Raw genomic sequence first — 22,005 nt, forward strand, 5'->3', positions numbered from 1 at the left:
ACCACGCCTTGGGCACTAATAAGATAAAGAGATTGAAAGACAACCACTAGCCTCTACAGAATTGGTCACCTGGAGACACCATGACGCCACCCTGAGTCTTATGACAAGTAAATAATTCTGTTGATTGTTATTGATGTTTTATTGTTTAAGCTATGGCTATTAATCACCCTGTCCCATCCCCAAGATGGGTTCACAGTTTTTAAGGCACTAGCCTGCTGTGAGTTCCCTTTGCCTGGCAAAGCAATGAAGCTGTCTCTTTTCTTCTAAGCTCCAAGACCCTGTCTCTGACTTAATTTGGCTTGTCAGGGACGGGGGCCGATCTTTCAACAGCAATGCCCTTGTCCCCATTCTTCCACAAATTACCCATCAAGCACCTCCCATGCCCATCTGCTTTCTGATACCTTCATGTAGGAAGGATTTATTTTTTCATTTGTAAATACAGGCTAGATGATATGGGGCACCCAGAGAGAAATCCTACAGCTTGGCTTTCTCTGGGCCAGGCCCTCTTCTATAGGCTTTATCTGAATTAACCAATATCATGGGAGGTAGGTACTATAATTAACCCCATGTTACTAGTGAGGAAACCAGAAGCACAGGGAAGTTAATTACCGTGCCCTAGGTTTTATAGTTAGTAAATCAAAGAGCCTGCTTAGTTCCAGAGTTTTGATAAGGCTAATGAGGCTGCGTGTTGTAAAGAACATGGCTGACTTCAGAGTTAGGAACAGTCACATTTAATTAGTGGGAATCCAACACGAATTTCATAATAAAAAATTTATGTGTCTCACAGTTTACAGGTGGTTTTACATGTATTATCCCATTTCATTAGAATAGGCAATATAGAGTCATGGTAAATGGCACAAGGTCTAGAATCAGGTAATCCCAATACTTTTCCCCAGCTCCGTCACAAATAGGGTAGGTGTTTGGGGGCCTCTGTTTGTGCTTCAATTTCTCTTTTGTAAAGGAGGAATAATAAAATTTACCTCATGCTATTGTGAGAATTAAATGAGATGATTCCTTTAAAGTGCTTAGCATAGTACCTGGCATGTAGCAAGTGTTCAAAAAAAATTAAATGAAATTATAAGATGCCGGCTTATTTTATTGGACACAGAAGATGTGTTAAATACATTCTGGGCCTCTTAAGTCTCATGACAGCTCTGCGAAGGTTTTGTCCTTATTGTATAGTGAATAGCACATGCTGACTAGGTGTCAGGTATTGTTCTAAAGCACTTTGCTAACTTGCAAGAATCCCAAGTGGGAGGTGCTACATATTCTAACCCCTATTGTACAGGGGAGGAAACTGAGCAGAAGTTAAATAACTTGATCAAGTTCACAGCCAGTAAAAGAAGCAACCAAGCAATTTGTTCCCAAGGTCCGTACCCTTAACCTTATTCCCTTTTAACGACAGAGGAGGAAAACAGGCTCAGAAAGTGAAAATTCCCACTCGTAAGGAGCTCTAGGCTGTTTTCAAACCCAGGAATTACCCACATGTCCAGCAGATGGCGCCCCAGGGCATAGCAATTGGTGGGATTTGCATAAGCGATCAAAACTATCATACCCACAATGAAGTGCGGGCATTAAGGCCCCCGCTTCCAGTTTAGCTGTCTGAGGCACTGCCTGTTTGCGCTCCAGGAGGAATGTGTTTATCCGAGCCATTCGGGTCTTTCCCCAATCTTAAGATGGCAAGTTAGAAGTTTTACCCACTTCATCTCGCTCTCCTTGCCTTACTCGTTGGAGAGCAGAAGACTGAAACAACGATGCAATTTGTTGGCTTCACCTGCCCTAGCCTAACGTGAGGACCCTTCAACTTTGACCCAAGGTGGCGGCGCCCGGAGCCGTCGCTCTTCCTGCCGACCTGACATGAACTAAGGCCAAGAACCCCGCATCATGTCGAAGCTAAGCCGGGCCACTCGGGCGCTCAGGAAGCCCGAGGCCGGCGGCGTGATCCGGACCATCGTGCGGGCAGGCCAGGCCATGCCCGGGCCCCCGCTGGGTCCCGTCCTGGGTCAGGTGCAGCCGCGGCAGGAACCGGGAGTAGGAGGAGCCCGAGGGAGCTAGAACGCTGGTGGAGGGTGCGGGCTGGAGCCAGGGAGGCCTCGATTTCAAAACGCGGCTCTAAGACGCACACGCTTTATGTCTTTGGGTTAGTTACACAGCCTCTTCGAGGCTCAGCTTCCTCAGTCCTTTGTCAACGGGCTGTTGTGAAGATAGAGAGGTATGAACCATGCAAATCACCTGGCGCGTAAAATGGTAGTTAAATCCAAGTAAAGAGGATGGGAACTTACAGAAGTGAAGCCGGAGGAGATAACGGACTGAGCCTCCTGAGTGGTAGAAAGCCGTCCCTTCCTCCCCACGCTAACCCCTGTGCCTCCCTCACAGCGAGGCGTTTCCATCAACCAGTTCTGTAAGGAGTTCAACGAGAAGACAAAGGACATCAAAGAAGGCATTCCTTTGCCTACGAAGATTTTTGTGAAGGTGCGGAGCTGGGACTCTGATCCCCAGTTTCCTTCTCATTCCTTCAGTTCTTCCCAGGTCATGGAGCGAGGTGGTCACCTGGGGTTGCTACTCTGCTCCAAACTTGGAGCAAGTCTCTTTTTGTTACCGGGCCCCGCTTTCCCCATTTACAAAGTAGAGACTAGACCACATTTTTCCTGAGCCCACCCTGCCATATTGCAGATTTTTCCTTTGCCCCTCCAGCTTACTGGGGTTTCCAGAACAGAGTTGGCCTGGAATAGAGGTGTCAGGGATGTTTGTTGCAGATTTATTTTTCCTGTGGCTTTGTGGTCAGTTCAAGGAGCACTATAGGAAGATGAGGGAAGGGTGGAGGACAGGAAGTTAGAAATTCCCTGGGCTGAGGCAGCAGGGGTTGGGAGAGGCAGGAAGACATATTCTCATATTTCTTTTTTTCGTTAAGCCTGACAGGACATTTGAAATCAAAATTGGCCAGCCCACTGTTTCCTACTTCCTGAAGGCAGCTGCTGGGATTGAGAAGGGGGCACGGAACACAGGTAAGGGACAGGGTGGGCATCTGGGATTCTGGGGGCTCTGGATGGAAGCAGTGACATCTGAAGAACTACTTGTTTCTTCCTCCCAGGGAAAGAGGTGGCAGGCCTGGTGACATTGAAGCACGTGTATGAGATCGCCTGCGTCAAAGCTCAGGATGACGCCTTCGCCCTACTGGACGCGCCCCTGTCCTCTGTTGTTCGTTCCATCATTGGCTCTGCCCGCTCCCTGGGCATTCGTGTGGTGAAGGAGTGAGTGTCTGGAGTGGTACAGCATGAGAGGAGGGCCTGGAAAGTTCTTGACTCTGGGACAAGGCTGAGGGCCCACTGAATAGGAGAGTTAGCTTCTGAGTCAAAGGACCTTAGATTCTTGGGGGTAGGAGGCTTGTTCATTCATTTGGAATATAAATTACCCAGTATATATTGGACATTTTTCTGGACATTGGCTGCAGGCAGGAAGGAGGTAGCCATGCTTGGCCTAGCTTCTATGGATCTCACAGTCCAGAGATGGAGGCAGGTCCATTATACTGCTGGGTGAAAAAAGAGTGAAGGAGTGAAGCAAAGAAGTTCAGTGTGGTCTGGGTGTCAGACCAGAGGCAGAGTGGGAAATAGGAGGCAGTGAGGAAACAGGAACCAGTTAGTTCTCAAATTCAGACCTGATCCTGAGGCCAGTAGGGGACCCCCTCATGCGCTTCAAATGACATCAGGAATTATTTCTTTGAAGTGAGATTTTGGGTGGGAGAGCATCTGGCCCAGACAATGGCAGGGGCAGCACTCAACCCTTCACTGGCCTCTTGTTGCTGGTGTCCTGCCCCCAGCAAAGGCTGACGGTTGTTTCCTGAGAGGAGTGGGGTTAAGCATGAAACAGGGATGGACTTTACTTTGCTCAAATCTTCACTTTTAACCAGGGAGACGGAGCTGAGTAAATTTGATCCCTGCCCTGAGGGAGACATACATGCACCACTTGATGACTTCTTTTACAAAGTGTCTTGGAGCACAGAGGAAGGGCTGATTCATTTGGGCTGAGCTACAGCTGAGGGCTCAAAGGATGAGTAGGGCTTTAAGAAGGGAATGAAAGGCAGAGGTGATGGTGGAGTGGCATTCCTGGTAGAGGAAACAGATGAGCAAAGGTATGGAGGCTGGGAAATCCAGGAGGGGAGAACAGGTTCTGAGACAGTGACATGGGCACTTGTGAGCTCCCCACCAGTGACTGACCCCTTACTTACTGTCTGTTTTTTCTGTACCTGCAGCCTCAGTTCAGAAGAGCTGGCAACTTTCCAGAAGGAGCGAGCCCTATTTCTGGCTGCTCAGAAAGAGGCAGACTTGGCAGCTCAGGCAGAAGCTGCCAAGAAGTGACCCCTGTGCCCCCAGTTCCAGGATTTTGAAGGGAGCACCTCAGAATGGGGCCAGTTGGGAAGGCTGTGCCAAAGGGGAGGAAGGGAGGTCACACCACCCTGATTATTATTTTTCTGACTTTTAATTATGTATTTTTTACGTGTATGGCTGTTTAAGGGATCAAGCCTGAATAAACATCTTTTGTCATCCACTCTCCATTTCTGCCTTGGGACCCCAGGGAAAGGGACTAGTACTGACAGTAGCCACCAGGGACAGACATTAGCTGCCCTGGGAAGCAGGAGTCTTCACGCTGTTTCTCAGATGTACAATCTGAGGCTTATCCAAGCAGAGCGACTTGCACAGGGTCTGAATTGGCAGAGACTGGAGGAGAACCCTGGACTTCCAATTCAAAATCCTGTCTTTCCCCCCTTTCAAGGGGTGAGGGAATAGTCAGGGTGGGTGTGGGCCTGGGTATACAGGAGCAGCAGGTGTTTGCTTCCATCAGAAATACCTCTTATCTCTTGGGGACTTGCCATTCTCAACAGAAACAGACCCCTTTGGGGACTTCAGGTCACAGCCCCAATCAGGGTTACTACATGGAGTGCCCTGGATCCCAAGGGCTACTTCAGGCTCTTCTATTAAGCTGATCCTGGCTCTGGGTCAGGTGTTAGCTGAACATGAAGTATTGGGGGTTTATGGCTACAAACTGGCAGAAGCAGCAAAGCTTCAGTAGATTCCTGCCCACAGTGGGAGAAGTCCTTGGGAAGTCCCTGGCCTTTTATTTTCCCATAATTTGTCATATCAAGGACCATTCTCCTCTCAGAGAAGAGAGAAGGAGTCGGGAGAAATGGGGTTCACATTTATCAAGCACTTGTTACATGCTTGGCACTTTGTTTTACACTGAGAAGTTTTGGAAAGCACAGAACAACTCCTATAAGAAAATAAAAGCCTCAAGAGGTCCCTCCACCCCGATGAGACTCCTGCCGATACTTTGCTGTGTATCTTGTCTACTTCTTTTGCCTTGTGCATTTATATATAATGCTTTAAAAAAATTAATTTGGGTCATACTCTAGGTATTGTTGTATTCTACTTTTACTTTTAACTTGGTAATTTAAAACATTTTTTCAAAATTATCTTCCTAAAACAATTTTTAATAACTCTTAGTATTCTGTCTTATGGGTAGGCTATTATTTATTTAACCAAGTCCTCAACTGTTGAGTATTTTGTTGTTTGCATTAAAAAGTGAAAAATACATACAACCCTGTGATGACCATCATTTGGTCCTCTGCTTCAGGATCTCCCAAAGCTGCAATCGGTGTTAGCTGGGGCTGTGGTCGCATACCAGGTTTGACAGGGGAAGGATCTGTTTTCAAACTCACGTGGTTGATGTCAGCATTTAGTTCTTTTGAGCAGTCAGACTGAGGGTCTCAGTTCCTCACTGGTTGTAGTCAGAGGCCACCCTCAGCTCCATTCTGCCTGGCTGTCTCGGGCAAGTTACTTGACTACTCTGTGCTTTAGACCCCTCATCTTTAAGACAGAGAAAATTACGCTTATCTCAAAAGGCTGCAGAAATCAGAGCATATGTGGTCAATTAATTTATGACAAAGGAGCCAAGAATATACAATGGGGAAAGGACAGTCCCTTCAATAAATGGTGTTGGGAAAAGTGGACAGCCACATGCAAAAGAATGGAACTGAAGCACTGTCTTACAACAGACAAAAGTACTAACTCAAAATAGATTGAAGATTGAATGTAAGACCTGAAACCATAAAATTCCTAGAAGAAAACAGACTCCTCTTTTTTTGTCTCTTTTTTTCTATGAAGGTTGCTCTATTTTGTGCTTTAAGAAAATCTTTTTAGCTTTATTTATACATTTCTTGGAGGGGGTAATTTCGCTTATTTATTTATCTTTTTGAAGGAGATACTAGGGATTGAACTTAGGACCTTGTGCATGCTAGGCAGGCACTCTATCACTTGAGCTATACCCTCCCTATGAAGACAGACTTCTCTTGACATTGGCCTTGGCAATGAGTTTTTTTTATCTGACCCCAAAAGCAAAGGCAACAAAAGCAAAAATAAATAAGTGGACAAGTGGGACTGCATCAAATTAAAAAACTTCTGCAACCTCAAAAAAAAAAACACCAAAAAACAGAAATTGACACAACATTGTAAACTGAGTATACTTCAATTTAAAAAAAAAAAGCGCACAGTAAAGGAAACCACCAACAAAACGAAAAGGTACCTGCTGAACAGGAGAAAAAAACTTTCAAATCATATATCTGATAAAGGGTTAATATCCAAAATGTGTAAAGAACTCATATGACTCAATAGCAAAAAAAAAAAAAAAACAAAAAAAACCTAGAGTGCACAAACACATACTCGGGTATCCTTAAAGAACAAGCAACATTTCTGACATCACATCTCCCTTTGGCCACTGCCCCATTTCTCTGTTTTCTGTCACTGTAACATCTGAAAGAATCATCTAAACAGATCGTTGATATTGTTCATCTCCCAGTCACTCTTTGTCTTGTAATGCTTTTTGTCTTGAAGTCTCTTGTGCCTTTTAGTAAATACCCTTACATCAATCTTTTGTTTAGAGCCAACATGATATATCTTTTTTTACATCCTCTCAACCTTTTTCTATCTTTATGTTTTAGATGTTCTTGTAACAATGATAGTTGGTGTGGCCGCCACTCTCAAAAATGGCTCCCAAAGACCTCCACCTCCAGTAATAAACACTCTCCTACACTGTGCCTGGGTTGGTCTGTATCACTGACTATGGCAGAAGTGATGGTATGTCACTTCCAAGATTAGGTTATTCTAATCCCGACAGTTTACATTTTAGTTAATTTCTCTCTTTTGGATTAGCACCCACCTGCCTCTCTCACTGGCAGCCACTAATCTTTTCTCTATGTCTATCCAGGGAAGGTCTTTGTCCTCATTTCTAGAATTTTGTATGAGTAGGATCATACAGTATATGTCCTTTTGAGATAGTTTTCTTACCCAGCGTAACACCTTTGAGATCCATCCAAATTCTTGCACGTATCACTACTTTTCTCCTTTTTCATTGCTGAATGGTATTCCCAGGTATGGATGTAACACAATTTATTTAATCATTTATTTATTGAATGGCATTTAGATGTTTCACTTTTTGACTATTACAAATAAAGCTGTTTGGAGAATTCTTGAAGGATGTAATTTTCATTCCTCTGGGATAAATGCCCAAGAGTGCAATTGCTGGGTTGTATGGTCAATGTACTTTTAGTTATTTAAGAAACTGCAAAATTATTTTCCAGAGTGACTGTACCATTTTACATTATCACTAGCAACCTATGAGTGATCTAATTTCTCTGCATACTCATCAGAACTTAGTAGTGTTGTTGTTATGATTACTTTAGCTGTTCTAATATGTGGGTAGTTGTGTCTTATTGTGGTCTTAATTTGTGTTTTCCAAATGGCTGATGTTGTTGAAAATCTTTTCATGTCCTTATAAGCTATATATCTGTATTCTTTAGTGAAATGTCTCTTCATTTTCTGTCAATTTCTAATGATTTTTTTTACTGCTGTGTTTTGAGAGTTTTAGATGGGAGCCCTTTATCAGATATGTAGTTTGCAAATATTTTTCCCACTGTGTAGCTTGTCTTTTCATCTTCTTAACAAGACCTTTCACAGAGAAAAAGGTTTCAATTTCAATAAAGTCTAATTTATCGAATTTTGTTTCTTTTCTGGATCATCTTTTGATGTTATACCTATGAACTCTTCACCAAGCTCTTGGTATCTAAGAATTTCTCCTATCTTTTTTTCTAAAAGTTTTATAGTTGTAGTTTATTTTTAGCTCTCTGTCCCCATCATAAAAACTTTATTTATAGCCATGTCTTAAGAACCACGTCCTCTTAAACGATATCCAGAGTATAGTTATGTCTTATATTTAAGTCTATGACCCATTTTGAGTTAATTTTTGTATAAGATACGAGGCTTAGGTTGAAATTCCCCTCCCCAAAAAGATGTCTAATTACCCCAGTACAATTTGTTGAAAAAGACAATCCTTCCTCCACTGAATTGCTTGTACAATTTGAAAGGCTTATTTTGTTTCAGCTCCGAAACACTGGGGAAATTCAGTTCTGCCCCTCAGAGGTTTTGAGCTTAGCATCTCTTCCCATGCAGATCTGAAATCTGGCAAATGTCTAGGTGGGGAACTGGGCAAGAGTTTTTGGCAGGCTCTCTTCTTCTTAAGGGTTTTTTCCCTTTAGTACCGCGAGACTATGGGAGATTCTTGGTTGCCTTTTAGCTTTCATCTCAGCCTCCCAGTCTCCTGTACCATTCCAGAATTTAGCAAATGTTCTGTGGGTGAAAACAGACCATGCATTTGGGAGTTCCAGTCTATTAATAACAGCTCCTCATGACCACCCAAAGCTCACTCTCAATCGGTTCCCTCTGCCTGGACTTAACCCAACCAGCGTGCATCCAGAATAGGAAGATGTCTCCAGGGAGGAAGATGACTGTGATCATCAGTTCACACAGGAAGGGCTCTTTCCTCTCTGGAATTTCAGTTCATCTAGTTCTTGTTGTTTCTATAGCTCTATGAAGTCTTTGGCAGTATGAATTTTATAGCTAATTAATGTTTCTCTGATTATCACAATGGAACATTGTGTAATAAACCATTACACATAAGTAACTGCCACTGTAAATGACAACTATATTTCATATGCAGTATATGCCCACAACTTTTTCTTCAAATACTGACTTTTTTAAAATTATGTGTTCATTGTATCAATAGTGTGATTTTCTTTCCTTCAAGTGCTGAAATAACTGAAGTAGAAAATAATTTTTTTAGAAAATAATATTTTAGATTGTGCACTTTCACTAAAATTTGGCCTAGTACATGATACATTAAAAAAACCAAATCACAGACAGTTGGTTTTCAGACAATGTACAAATGGGCCACTCAGCACATTGTTTTATAATCGTTGGCCAAAAAATAAATCTTGATATGGCTCTAGTATGTGCTGACTCTTCCAATATTCCATTTCCAGTTGTTTTCCAATTGAGTTTTAAATTTCAATTTTCATTTTTTTTCTTTCTAGAGGTTCTATTGGTTCTTTTTCAGGTCTGCTTTATCACTGTTATCATTTCATGTTCCCTGTAGATGTTCTTGACTTTGGAATTTATTTCTTTAAATACAACAAAATATAGTTGTTTTAAAATCAGTGACTGCCTATTCCAATATACGTACTAGGTTTGTCTGTTGCTAGTTCTTGCTCATATTGTCTTGCCTCATTGTGTGTCTGGTTATCTTTGGTCGCATCCTGCTCAATGCCTGTAACACATTACTTATGTAAGCTCCTTGAGGCCTAAGATAGATATGCCCTCATCCAGAGAGGCTTTGAATTCGTCCTTCCAGGTGCCAGACAACACTACAAAAGTCCTGCTGTTCACCTCATCTCAGTCTAAATAAACAGCAATGCTTCACCCGGTTACTTAAGTCAGAGACACAACACTTCTCTCTTTTCCTCACCCCACTCTAAGCGCATTAGCAAATCACATTAGTTCTGTGTCCAAAGTGTTCCAAATCCAGTCACTTCCCCCAATCCATGTCTGGCAATAGCTCTCATCGCCTCTTGCCTGGATCACTGCAGAAGCCCAGCTGGTCTCTTAGCTTCCGCTCCTGCCTCCTCCAGTCTTGTCTCCACACCCGGTCAGAGGGATGGCTTAAACAGGTGAATCAGATCATGTCATTCCCCTTCTTCAATCTTGTCAATGGATTCCTATTGCACGTAAAATAAAATCTGAGTTTCTTATCACGGTGAAAAGCCCCGAGTAATCTTACCCCTCTTCTCCAACCAGTCTTCCTCTTGCTGGCCTTGATCCAGCCACACTGATTTCCTTGCTAGTCCTTAAAAGGTCAAAGCTTTTCTCATTTAAGTACCTCTGCTCTTGCTTTCCTTTGGCCTGGAACATTCTTATTCTTGTTTCTCATCTTTCAGGTCTTAGCTCAATGTTGCTTCCTTAGAAAGGGCTTCCCGACACCTCCCTCTAAATTAGGACACTCTAAACCAGAGCTGTGGTTCTCTACCACAGTATCCTGGCTCTGTCCCTTACTGCGCATACTACAGTATGAAAAATAATATGAAAAGGAATATATGTACGTATATGTATGACTGAAATGTTATGCTATACACCAGAAATTGACACAACATTGTAAACTGACTACACAAACAAACCTTCCTTCGAGACTGTTTGCATTTTGTTATGTCTCCCCACAACTAGAATGTAAGCCCTGTGAGCCCAGGGACCTCGTCTGTTCTGTTCACTGCTGCATCCCCAGCACCCATAACAGTTCCTGGCATGTGTAGATATTGAAAATATTTACCACATTAAAAAATAAGGCTGCCAAGGCAGCATTTAAGGTCAGTCTTTATGACCCAAAACTTGAGCCCTTTCTCCTACATTCTGCTCCCACAGCAGAATCTGGTATTTGTGGGAAGGAAACTGGATGAAGGTCAGATTTGGCTTCTGCACTGACTCTAGGAGTGTTATTGGGCAAATCCTTTCCTCTCCCGACCTCAGTTTATCTATCTGTTCTAAGCTATGATGCTCTGAGCCATACGGACCTTGCCAGAGAGGAACAGAAGCAGATACTTCTCTATCCAGCAGGTGGAGCCACTGGCTCTTCTAATTTTTATCTCTAACTGGGACTTGGCTCCTGGCATCCTTGGTTCTGAAAGTCCAGATGCCTTCTCATAAAAATGCACATTCTACTATCACCTACTACCACCACCACACACCAGCGAGATGTTCCTTTTTTCTTACATATCTTTTATTTTTAAAATGTTCATTTATTTAGTTTTACTTTTTAAAGAAACTTTTAATTTCAGAATAGATTTAGATTTACGGAAACGTTGTGAAAAATAGTGTAGTTTCTATATACTCCATACCTTTTATCTTCCCTGTTATCGACATCGGACACTTATATGATACATTTGTCACGATGAGCAAAGATTGATACGTTATTATTAACTAAAGTCAATACTTGATTCAGTTTCCTTCATTTTTAACCTAAGTCCTCTTCCTGTTCCAGTACTCTATCCAGGATACATTATATTTCATCGTGGTGTTTCCTTAGGCTTCTCTTGGCTGTTGGCTGTTTCAGCTTTTCAGACTTCCCTTTTTTGATGACCACCAGAGATGTTTTATTTTATTTTATTTTCAATTTTAAAATTTTTAATTATTTTTATTGAAGTATAGTCAGTTTACAATGTTGTGTCAATTTCTGTTGGACAGCATAATATTTCAGTCATACATATACATACATATATTTGTTTTCATATTCTTTTTCATTACAGGTTACTACAAGATATTGAATATAGTTCCCTGTGCTATACAAAAGAAACTTGTTGTTTATCTATTTTATATATAGTAGTTAGAATCTGCAAATCTCAAACTCCAAGTTTACCCCTTCGCACCCTCTTTCCTCCCCACCCCTCTGATAACTATAAATTTGTTTTCTATGTCTGTGAGTTTGTTTCTGTTTTGTAGATAAGTTAATTAGTGTCTTCTTTTTTCTTTTGTTTTAGAGTCTACATACAACTGATATCACATGGTATTTTTCTCTCTCTTTCTGGCTTACTTCACTTAGAATGACAGTATTTAAGTACATCCAAATTGCTGCAAATGGCATTTTTAATTCTTTTTATGGTTGAGTAGTATTCCATTGTATAAATATACCACAACTTCTTTATCCAGTCATCTGTCGATGGACATTTAGGTTGTTTACATGTGTTCACTATTGTAAAGAGTGCTGCTATGAACATTGAGGTGCAGGTGTCTTTTCAAATTAGCCTTCTCTTCAGATATACGCCTGGGACTGGGATTTCTGGATTATATAGTAAGTCTATTTTTACTTTTTTGAGAAATCTCCATACTGTTTTCCATATTGGCTGTGCCAAACTACATTCCCACCAACAGTGTAGGAGGGTTCCACCAGGGAGGTTTTTAGATGGGACTCCAATGTGTGTCTCTTGAGCTTTGGTCACTTAAGATTCAAAGCTGAGAGTTACAATCCTTAACCCTCTTGGGAACTTAGGAACAAAATTTTTGTGGTAGAAATTGGTGACTCTCCACGCAAATCCTTGGGCTGATCTTCAGAAGTGGTCTTCTCAATAAAATATTTCTAATGTGGGGGGAAGGTGTAGCTCAGTGGTAGAGCACATGCTCAGCATGCATGAGGTCCTAGGTTCAATCTCCAGCACCTCCAGTAACAAATAAAATTTTAAAAACACTAGTTCCCTCCCCCACAAAAGAAAAAGAAAAAAGAAAAAAAAAATTCTAATGTACCTGCTCTGTGTCTGGCTCTGTGCTCAGCACTAGTGAGGGACAGAGCTTAGACAGAAGCCTCTTGGGGCTTGCAGTCCAGTTCTTTGTTCAAGTTGAAGATCAGATGCACAGGAAGGCAGAGGGCAAGACTGCACCCTCCTGTTCCACCCAAGGATGCATCCAAGGTGGAAAAGGGGTGACAGGTCCCTGGAATGTTATCCCTCCCATAGGACCTCTGAAGGACACAGCCCCAGTGCTGGAGAATTTGGAGTGAGAGGAGGTTTGCTGTGTTCTCTGCTCCTAGAATCCAGCCCCCATATTTCACTGTTGGTGGGAGCAGACTGGGGCCTGGAGTTTCCTTCCTCTCCTTGAGAAAGAAACTTGTTGTAAATCTTTGTGATCACCATTGCCTTCTAATTGACTTTATTTTTTTAAATTTTTTAGTATTTTAAAATTTCCCAGGTCTCCCGCATCTTCTAATTCGCTTTATAATTATTATTTTTTATGTATTTTTATTGCAGTATAGTCAGTGTACAGTGTTGTGTCAATTTCTGGTGTACAGCCCAATACTTCAGTCATATAGGAACATGCATATATTCGTTTTCATATTCTTTTTCACCATAAATTACTACAAGATAGTGAATGTTGTTCCCTGTACTATACAGCATACACTTGTTGTTTACTTATTATATATATATTAGTTGGTATCTGCAGATCTCAAACTCCCAATTTACCCCTTCCCCCCACCTCCATAACCATAAGTTTGTTTTCTATTTCTGTGAGTCTGTTTCTCTTTTGTAAATAAATTCGTTTGTCTTTTTCTTTTTTTAGATTCCGCAATGTAAGTGATATCATACAGTATTTTTCTTGTGCTCCTCAGCTTATAAAGAGATCCCCCTCAAGTCCTAGCAGCATCTTTGGGAGGTCGATCCCATTTCTTTCAGCCCCATTTCACCTGTGAAATAAAAACCGAGTCTCAGGTTCCACTCAGCAAATAGTTGGTGGAGGGGGAATTTGAATCCAGGTCTATCTGGCTCCTAATTTGCATTTCTGCCCCCACCATACCTTGTGGTTTTTGGCCCTCGATCTTGGAGGAACATACTGTTGGAAACTTTTTCTCTTGGTCTATTAAGTTATTACATTCTGCTCAGAAGTTTGGGGTCCACTCTAGCTCACAGACCTGGAAGGGAAGAAGCCCCTGCACCAGCCCAAGCCTGCCCTCTTGGGTAATCTGGGACAGGATGACTTGAGACGATGATTCATGGGCTTTGGGGCAGAGGGGACAGACCAGGGCTTGGACACAGATGGCGTGGATACGTTGCCCACCTGTGCCTGTTACTAACTGAGGGGGCAAATCACTTTTTACCTGGATCCTGTTTCCTCATCAGTGAAATGGTGCTAATACACCTGTCCAGAGGCTTTGCTGCAGTGAATAAGTGATATAAAAGTGTATGTTAGCTGAAAGCCCCATACAAGGACCACAGAGGTGCTTATTGTTTCCAAAGAGAAGATCCAGCTGCTTGCCTTTAGGGCCAGAATGAAGAAAGAAACTCATATCCTGAAACTTCAAATTCATGTCCAGAAAAATGCCAAGCTGAATCCCCTCCGCATCCCCAGGCCCGTCTGCTCCCTCCCACACTGGAAGCACTGCAAGCCTGGAGCAGAGAGGAGACTCCAGTACCCTTTAGCATTGGATGCCAAAGCATCTTGAAACCAAGATTTAGCATCTGTTTCAGCTCCAGACTCAGCTTCTAGCACAAGGTGGGCCACGCACTTAACACTCACAGGTTGAGTGAACGAAGAATGAATGAAATGCCAGGGCTGTCAGCAGATCCAGTCTTTAACTCTTGGCCTCCAGGCTCCTGTCTGGGCCTCCCAACCTTCTCAAGTCCCCACCCTTCCCTTTCCACAGCAGTGCATGACACTAGGGATACCAAAAAGGCAAACTGGACTTTATTATAAAGTTAGCTACAAAGTCACCGCAGCACCACGAGGTGGCCACCTGGGCAGGCCCAGGCAGTCTGGCAGCCGGGTGAGTCCCGCACCAGGTACACGCACTCGTGCAAGCACACGTGTGACGGCGGCAGGTCTGCCTTCCTCCATCGGAAAGGAACGTAGCGTGTCTTCGCGCCCCCCACCCCAGGTGCGGGGCGCAAAAGTCACAAGAAGGGCCGCCGGGGCGGCAGAGTCCATCGGAATTGAAATCCCGTTACTGGTGTGTAGAGAATTCTACGTGGGTGTCAAGGGCCCCTCAGGGCACAGGCTGGCCCGGGGTGGGCACTGCCTTTCCCCCACCAAGGCCCAGGGGTGGCTTGGCCCCCAGGAGTGGAGAACTGGCCCAGGCCCATGGGGCAGCGCGGGGTGGGGAAGTGAGACTCCCCCGTTCTCCGCTTGAAATCCCATTCAAGGAAACTCACTACGAGTGAATACAGATTGAAATGGAAACTGGGATAGCTTGATGTCTCTAAATTTTAAAAAGAAGCTCCCCTCCCTTGCCCTCCCACCTCCCCCCCAAATCCCATAGGGCCTGGGGAATCAGATCTATTCCCCTCTGGCCCCCAGAATCCCCCCCAACAATCCCGGGGGGTGGAGAGCGGCTCCACGTCTTGATGACAATATGCCATACTTGACGACGTTAAGTCACAGACTTATTCAAAACGTTGGTTCCCCTCCACTTCCATCTGCAGAGAAAGAGAGAGAGAGAGAGAAAAGTTAGTTAAGTCTATCAAGAAAGATAGGCTGAGGATGTGGTGCACTGTTGGCACATATTATGGACTACAAGTAAGTTGGTCCAGTGACTGAATGATCACCAGAAGCTCAGCAGATAAAGGAGCAATTTGGATGAATGGAGTGAAACTATGGCTGTGGTTTTGAAAAGGATGCAACCATAGTAGAGACCCTCGAATGGGGCCAGGGGCTGAGTCCCACTCTCCCAAATTTCTATAAACTCTTGCTCTGTATTAAGGGGCAAGAATACTTAGATAGAGCTCTAGTCCCTCTTCCAACAACTTGTTGTGTAACCTTAGGCAAATTTCTTTAACTCTGGGACCTTGATTGTCTTCATCTGTAAAATGGGGTGGGGATGGCTTATATAGGTCCCTCATAGAGTTAAGAAGCACAGACCATTACCCAAGATTCTCTTATATTTTGTCCCACACCACCAACCTCTGCCCCTAGGCCTACTTGTTCAGAAACTCCATGTTATTTTTCATTAGTTCTTATCTCATTGCTACCCTATACAACACTAATAAAACTGAGGTACACAGAGGAGAATTTTCTTGTCTAGTTCTACCCAGCGTCTCATTGGCAGGACAGGCTTGAGTTCTTGAACATTTTGGCTGGACTCACCTTCATGGAAGCTGTCTTGAACTTGGCTCTGGAGTTGATGCAACTCATCAGTAAACCCATCGTAGGGGAATGCTGAGACACCTGTCTCAAAGGCGGTTTCATATGTGGCCAGGTCCTCCAGGAAGCTGCGGTCTTCTGGGGACAGGTTGTTGCAAGGCGATGGGGCCCCTCCTGGGACCGCTGCCTCAGGATCCCCTGAATTCCATTCCCCACTGGGGTCTGGGGTAGAGAGATCCATGAAAATGTCTTCCACGGGTGTCTCTTCCAGGAATATGTTATCAGGGTCAGCCAGGAAATCCAGGTCCTGACATTTCCAGGGTTTCAGGTCCAGGCTGAGCACAGGGGGGCCAGCCCCCGACAGGGAAAGGTTGGAGTCCAGGGGCTCCAGCCCCCCAAGTGGCTCCAGCTCATCTGTGCCAGCCTCAGCTGAGAAGGGCCTGTCCATGCCCCGAGCCAACTGGCTGATCTGCTGGATGAGACGATCTATTTCATTCTGCTCCTTTTCAGAATAGTGGAAGAAACTCTGCTTGACTGGAGAGGCCTCAGGTGTAAGCAGGCCTTCAGGCACCAGGGGGACATCCACAGAAAGGGGGCCCCGGAGCTGAGCTAGGGCCAGGAGTGTGCAGTCCCCATTACCAGGGCTGCTAGGACTTGGGGGCAACTTCTCATAGAGAAAACTGCATCCCTCCTGGGCGAAGTAAGTCTTGGTGGAATTGGGGCTCAGTTGCTCTGGGAAAGTTTGGCTGGGGCTGTTCAGGTGTGCTTGAAATGCTGTGCTTGGAGGAGTCAGTTGCTCATGGGCAGGGCTGCCCAGAGGCTCTGAGAAGGTGGCAGTGCTGGGAAGCAGCTGGTCAGAAAAGGTGGAGGTGCAGGGAGTCAAGTGATCGTCATAGCTTCTGGCTGAGGTTTCAGTCAGCTGGCCTTGTAGTGGGCTAGTGAGTGAATCTGGGAAGGTTGCACTGCTGGGCGTTAGTTGATCAGAGAAGGTCGTGGTGCTTGGAGTCAGCTGTTCTTGGAGAGAGCTGGATGGAGTGGGCAAGTGCGGCTGGAAGGGCTCATGGAGGCTGAAGAGGAAGGCACAGCCTCCTGGCTGGTGGGGTGTGTAGGGTGGGGTGCACACAAAATCCTTATTCAGGTCTGCTTGAAGAGAAGGCTCAGAGCCAGATGAGAATGTCACATAGCTGAAGCCCAGCTCTTTGGGGGGTCGGGGAAGCTCTTCTGATGTTGAGACAGCACCCAACTCAGGAGCACTGGGGAAATTGGTGCTTCTGGGAGGCCCCATGTTGAAGAGTGGATTAGGGCTGGAGCACTGCTCCTGAGAGAAGATATTCTCAGGAAATGAGGGCAGCATGGCCGGGGCACCCAGGAGATAGGCTGCCTGGGTGTCTTCAGAATTCAACTGCTGGCGGAGGCTCCAGGCTTCCGTGTCACTGGAGAGAAGAGAAGAAGCAGCCGGTAAGGTTTGGTGTCCATTCCCAGAGAAGTTCTCTGATTTGTATCTCCTCCATGTCCACCTCAGCTGCCTCCCAGGCCCCTGCCTTGCAGCTCACCTGATTGGGTAGTTATTGGCAGTGATGGGACCCTCTGGGCCTTCTGAGTACAAAAGGCAATAAATCCATGCCCAGCCTCCAGTCTTGGCCAGCAGCCTCACCACCATCTCTGCCTGAATATCTCCACTCTCAGCCACTGAGGGGAAAGAAGAGATGCAGAATTAGGACACCCATCAGGCAACACAACTTAAATTCCAACCCCCTGCTGACCTCTCCATTAAACTTGGGTATACATGACATCCTCTTTTCTGACTACCCTAACCTGTACCATTCAACTCCCTACCTTGACCTCACCACTCAGAGCCCGCCAGTTCTGATTCTATTCTCACCTTGACTCCTCACCCTAATGTTCTCCCTATAGTACCCAAAACTATTGGCCTCTGATATCTCCCCAATATCAGTCTTGATCACAGCCCTTCTTGGTCAAGTTTCTTATGCCTCTTCCCAGATCCCTGTCTTGTCCCCAGCCTCTCTGGACACTCACACAGGCGGTAGTGTTGAGCAGAAGCGTGGCCCAGGTCCTCAGGGTGCAGCAGTCCATACCATGATTTACAGAGGAGTTCACTGCGCTCAAAGCCCAGGTAGATTAGGACACTGGGGGAGGTGGAAAGGGTGAGGTCAGCTTTCTGTTTTTCCACTTGATACCCAGGCATCTCACTCCCTCCAAATTTCTCTGCCCCTTTAGATCCAATCCTCCCTGCCCCTGACTCCAGAATCTAGGGTCCCCTCACCTCTGACCTGTCTTTTTCCTGGGATCTGAACACTCTGGGCTTACCTCTCAGAGATGTCCAGTAGGGCAAGATCCTTAGCATGACGGCTCTGGAACATGGCCAGGAAGAGGGAGGCAGGGCCAGGGCCAGGGCCAGGGCCAGGGCCAGGGCGAGGTCTTGTCTCCAGTGGGGCACAGAAAGCTGTGAACACAGGATTTCCTGCCCAGTAGGCCCCAGGTGGGTGAGCATGGAATCTGCCTCGAATAAGCACCAGTTTGTTGCCTGCACTCTGGCGCCTGAGGGACTTGGATGTGTTGAAGCGACAGCGGAAGAGGCGATCTGTGTGAGTGAAGAGAAAATCTGATGAGAGGGTGAATGACTGAGAGAGATGGCAAGTGGGAAGGAGCAGGATAGCAGGAGGGATATTGGATTGAGGAAGGGAGAAGGAATTTCTTACCAGTGTCCAGGGCAGAGGGTAGAGTGAGTTGCTGGCGCACAGTTAGGTGGTCAGCTGGGTCAATGATGTCATAGATACTGTCACCCTGGGCAACTAGGTCCACCTGGAGAAAGGTAAAGAAAAGATGATCATTAGTGAAGGCAGCAATAGCCAATCCTTGGCACATAGCATCTTGTAGGGTATAGCCACCCCCTCTGCAGTAATTCTCAGATTCTCAGAAGTGGAAAGCTCATCGTGTCCCCATCTGAGCCCCAGCCCAGGCTGAAAGTACCCTTAGCACTCACCATGGAGTGGCCCAGGTGCTCGCTCACACTCTCAGAGAGATATAGCAGCTTTCCCTCCGCTGTGAACACAAGCAGAAAGCCAGGTAGTGCTGCCACTATGTCTTCAAGCTCTTGAGCTGAGAGAAGCCCTGTGGAGCCCGCCAGAGGAGTGCCTGCAGGGTGAGAAGATATGGTGAGTCAGGAGTCACACTGGGAAGCAAAACAGAAGTGAGAAAGACATGGACTAAGTTTCAGAAAATCCAGAGTAATTTCTCATGAACCTGCCTCTGCACACACCTGTTGACCTGATGCCCGCAACTCTCGCCAGGGGAACCTGTTGCAGGATCTCCCAGCCAGCGAGCCCTTCGACTTTAAGTCGGGGCTACGGCTGGTCTGAATTTCAGAACCACGGACAGCATTCCAAATGCTGGTAGAGCGTTCAGCACCGCGGGCAGCGCCTTGCACGCCCGGCAGTGTTGTCAGCACCGCGGACAGAGCATCAACAGCTGCGGAAGAGCCCTTCCAGTACCTCGAAGAGCTGCTGTGCTTCTTCAGGGTTTGGCGTCTCCGTCCCTACAACTTCTGGGCTTCCCTTCCCTGGCTCCCGGAGCACCTCTGCGCTGGTAGGGACTGGGGCCATTCTGCCCTGGCTCTCCTCCCTTAAGTCTGGAACCAGGCACACTATCCAGGCTCTCTAACCCTCATCCAGAACTAAGATGGGGTTTGGACAGAACTCAGAAGGAAAAGTAGGAAGTCCTAAGTTCTCAAAGTCCCTTCTCACCCCAGCTCGCCGACACGCTGCCCTAGACCTGCGGCAGTCCCAGAGGGTTCCCTCAGCTTTACTATCCCCGGTGCGCGCCAGCTCCGGTCTCCGGCAGCCCCAGTTTGCTCACCTCCAGCGAAGAAGACGCCCTTGCGAGTGTAGATGCAGGCAAGACTCATAATGTGCAGGTAGGACAGCCGAACTTTGTCTGCTTCGGCAAGTGGTAGCAGCTCCTTGAGGTTCCGGATCTCAGCGTTGATCTGGTCGCGGCGCGCCTTGGAGGCGCCCTTGGTGGAGCGGTACATGACTAGCGGCTGCGGAGCTCCAGCTCGGGCGCTCCGAACACCTGCGTTCCTGTCCCGACGCACCGGTGGCTTCCTCCTCTTTGCTTCCCCGTTTCTCGCTCAGGTTCTCTCTCTCCTCTCCTGGGCTCCGCTCGGCTGCTCTGCCCCCCTAGTCTGCCTCGTTCCGCCTTATATAGCTCCTGTCAGGCGTGGGGGGCTCGCTTTAGAGAAAGAGGGGGCGGGAGAGCGGGAGGCTGGGCTAAGCAAGCTGCAGCGGGAGCTGCTGGCTTTGGGAGGGGGGGTTGCGCTCCTCCTCCCTCCCTGGCTTCCGACGTCATCTCATGACGTAGAACGCGAGCGGGAGGGGTGCCGAAGGGAGGGGGAGAACGGAGGCTGCGGAGGGGGCCACGGCTGGCGGCAGCTGAGCCGAGAGGCAAGTGCTGCATTAGGAAGGCCTGAAAGGGGGTGCAGGGACCCAAGTGTCCAAATGCGGTCAGTTGAGGGAAGGGACAGGACAAGGGTTGAGGCGGTCTGAAGCCTCTGGCAGGAGAGTCTGCAGAGGGCAGAGAGGCACTGGTTCCGACATTGACTTTTTTCAAGGAGATAAGTGAATGGGGAAGAGCAGGGTCGTCCACAAACTGCCCCTCCCTATTTGTCATAGTTCATTTTCGTCTAAAGGGGGAGAAGGACCTTCCTTGGCCTTTGTGAGATATGTCACAGCTGGAGTTTCTCTCTAGGGATTACTCAGTCTAGGATTCCCTTAGTCACTTTCAAAGAACAAATCCCACCCCCTTTTCTAAACTCGGGCATTGGCGATTTAGCAGGGGGAGCTTCGTGGAAGGGGGTCTAAGTCCCTAGAAAGGGTGGGAAAGGGTCCTGAGGTCCTGAAGGAAAGGGACCAACTGAATTTGGCCTTGGTTCTATTTTCTCATAGCCAAAAATAAGAACACCACACAAACGCAGCAGTCTGCAGTGTTCTTCGTTTCTGTCAGCTAATTAACCTCAGCCACTGACTGAGGAAACTGAGGCAGGGTCCCAGGGCCTGGTGAGGATCTGGGTCTACACCTAAGTATCCCATCCCCCACTGCCATCCCCCAAAGCCAGAGGTTTCCCACCACCCCCACCCCCACACACACACCCATTGCAAGCCTCGGTCTCCCTGCGGGCTGGGGGCGGGGGCGGGGCCGGGGGAATCCCAGCTCCATATTAGGACAGGAATCCTCCGGCGGCTGCCGCGGCGGCGGCGGCGGGCGGGGCCTGGTTGCCTCCGCACAGCTCGGGAGGGCTCCCCCCCTGCCTCCAGCGGGGAAGATGGAGAAGCAGCAAAGAAGCGAAGGGGCCGTCCTGAACCCTCCGCGCAACCCATGCACCTACCAAGGACCCCTTAACTTCGTCAGGCTGTCCTCCACACTCCCCTCAACCTCTTCCCCATCATCGGCGGTAGGACTCCACGCCGTCTCTCCACCTTCAACTCTCCACATCCCCCCTCCCTCCTCCATAACTAGTTTCTTTATCTCACTGCCTAGTAGGTGGTCTGTCTCAGCTTTGTGCGCCCTCTACCCTCAAAACGTTACCCTTCTGCTCTCTAGAGTCTCTTCTTTTCTTTGTAAATTTTGTCTCCACATCATGTCGCTTTTGCCCTATTTCCTTCTTTCCTTTTCCTCTTTTTAGCACAGATGATCCCTCTCTAGGGGGTGAAGGGTGCCTTTGTTTCCCCCTGGAGCTCATAAAAGGAGAAAGAAATGGGTTAGGGGACATTTTATCTGAAATTGAGTTCTGTGGGGTAGGAGTATGTGTGAAGTTATTTGAGGGGCTGGGAATTAGGCCAATCAAAATTTGGGGGAAAGGGATTGGCCCCCTTGTATAAAATCACATAGGAGGGATGGGGATAAGCTTTGACAGCAAGAAGCAAAATTTGGGGTCAAGGAAATCTTCATTTCTCATGAAAAAGGTGGTGGTAAGAGAGGCAGAATGGGAGGAGAG

The 22,005-nt window shown here is 46.5% G+C and overlaps 2 protein-coding genes across 3 annotated transcripts; one reads left to right on the forward strand and one right to left on the reverse strand.

Moving 5' to 3' along the window:
- Positions 1–1,776: 1,776 nt before the first annotated feature.
- On the forward strand, positions 1,777–4,545 carry MRPL11 (mitochondrial ribosomal protein L11). The gene is made up of 5 exons (XM_045517875.2): positions 1,777–2,007; positions 2,377–2,472; positions 2,912–3,005; positions 3,092–3,251; positions 4,250–4,545. The coding sequence occupies exons 1-5, from the start codon at positions 1,885–1,887 to the stop codon at positions 4,353–4,355; spliced, it is 579 nt and encodes a 192-aa protein (XP_045373831.2). The 5' UTR covers positions 1,777–1,884; the 3' UTR covers positions 4,356–4,545.
- Positions 4,546–15,240: 10,695 nt separating this feature from the next.
- NPAS4 (neuronal PAS domain protein 4) lies at positions 15,241–20,835 on the reverse strand. Of its 2 annotated transcripts, XM_010956666.2 has the most exons (8): positions 19,869–20,835; positions 18,997–19,148; positions 18,713–18,815; positions 18,321–18,594; positions 18,030–18,139; positions 17,546–17,681; positions 15,996–17,425; positions 15,241–15,328 (listed from the first exon to the last, which is right to left on the reverse strand). In XM_010956666.2, the coding sequence occupies exons 1-8, from the start codon at positions 20,041–20,043 to the stop codon at positions 15,300–15,302; spliced, it is 2,409 nt and encodes an 802-aa protein (XP_010954968.1). In that variant the 5' UTR covers positions 20,044–20,835; the 3' UTR covers positions 15,241–15,299. The 2 variants fall into 2 exon arrangements, with proteins under 2 accessions (XP_010954968.1, XP_045373721.1); XM_045517765.2 differs by lacking the exons at positions 18,030–18,139; positions 18,713–18,815; positions 18,997–19,148; positions 19,869–20,835 and having other exon boundaries at positions 18,321–18,562.
- Positions 20,836–22,005: the final 1,170 nt, after the last annotated feature.

The sequence above is a fragment of the Camelus bactrianus genome, chromosome 10 (assembly GCF_048773025.1).
Source record: "Camelus bactrianus isolate YW-2024 breed Bactrian camel chromosome 10, ASM4877302v1, whole genome shotgun sequence".
NCBI classification, from domain to species: Eukaryota; Metazoa; Chordata; class Mammalia; order Artiodactyla; family Camelidae; genus Camelus; species Camelus bactrianus.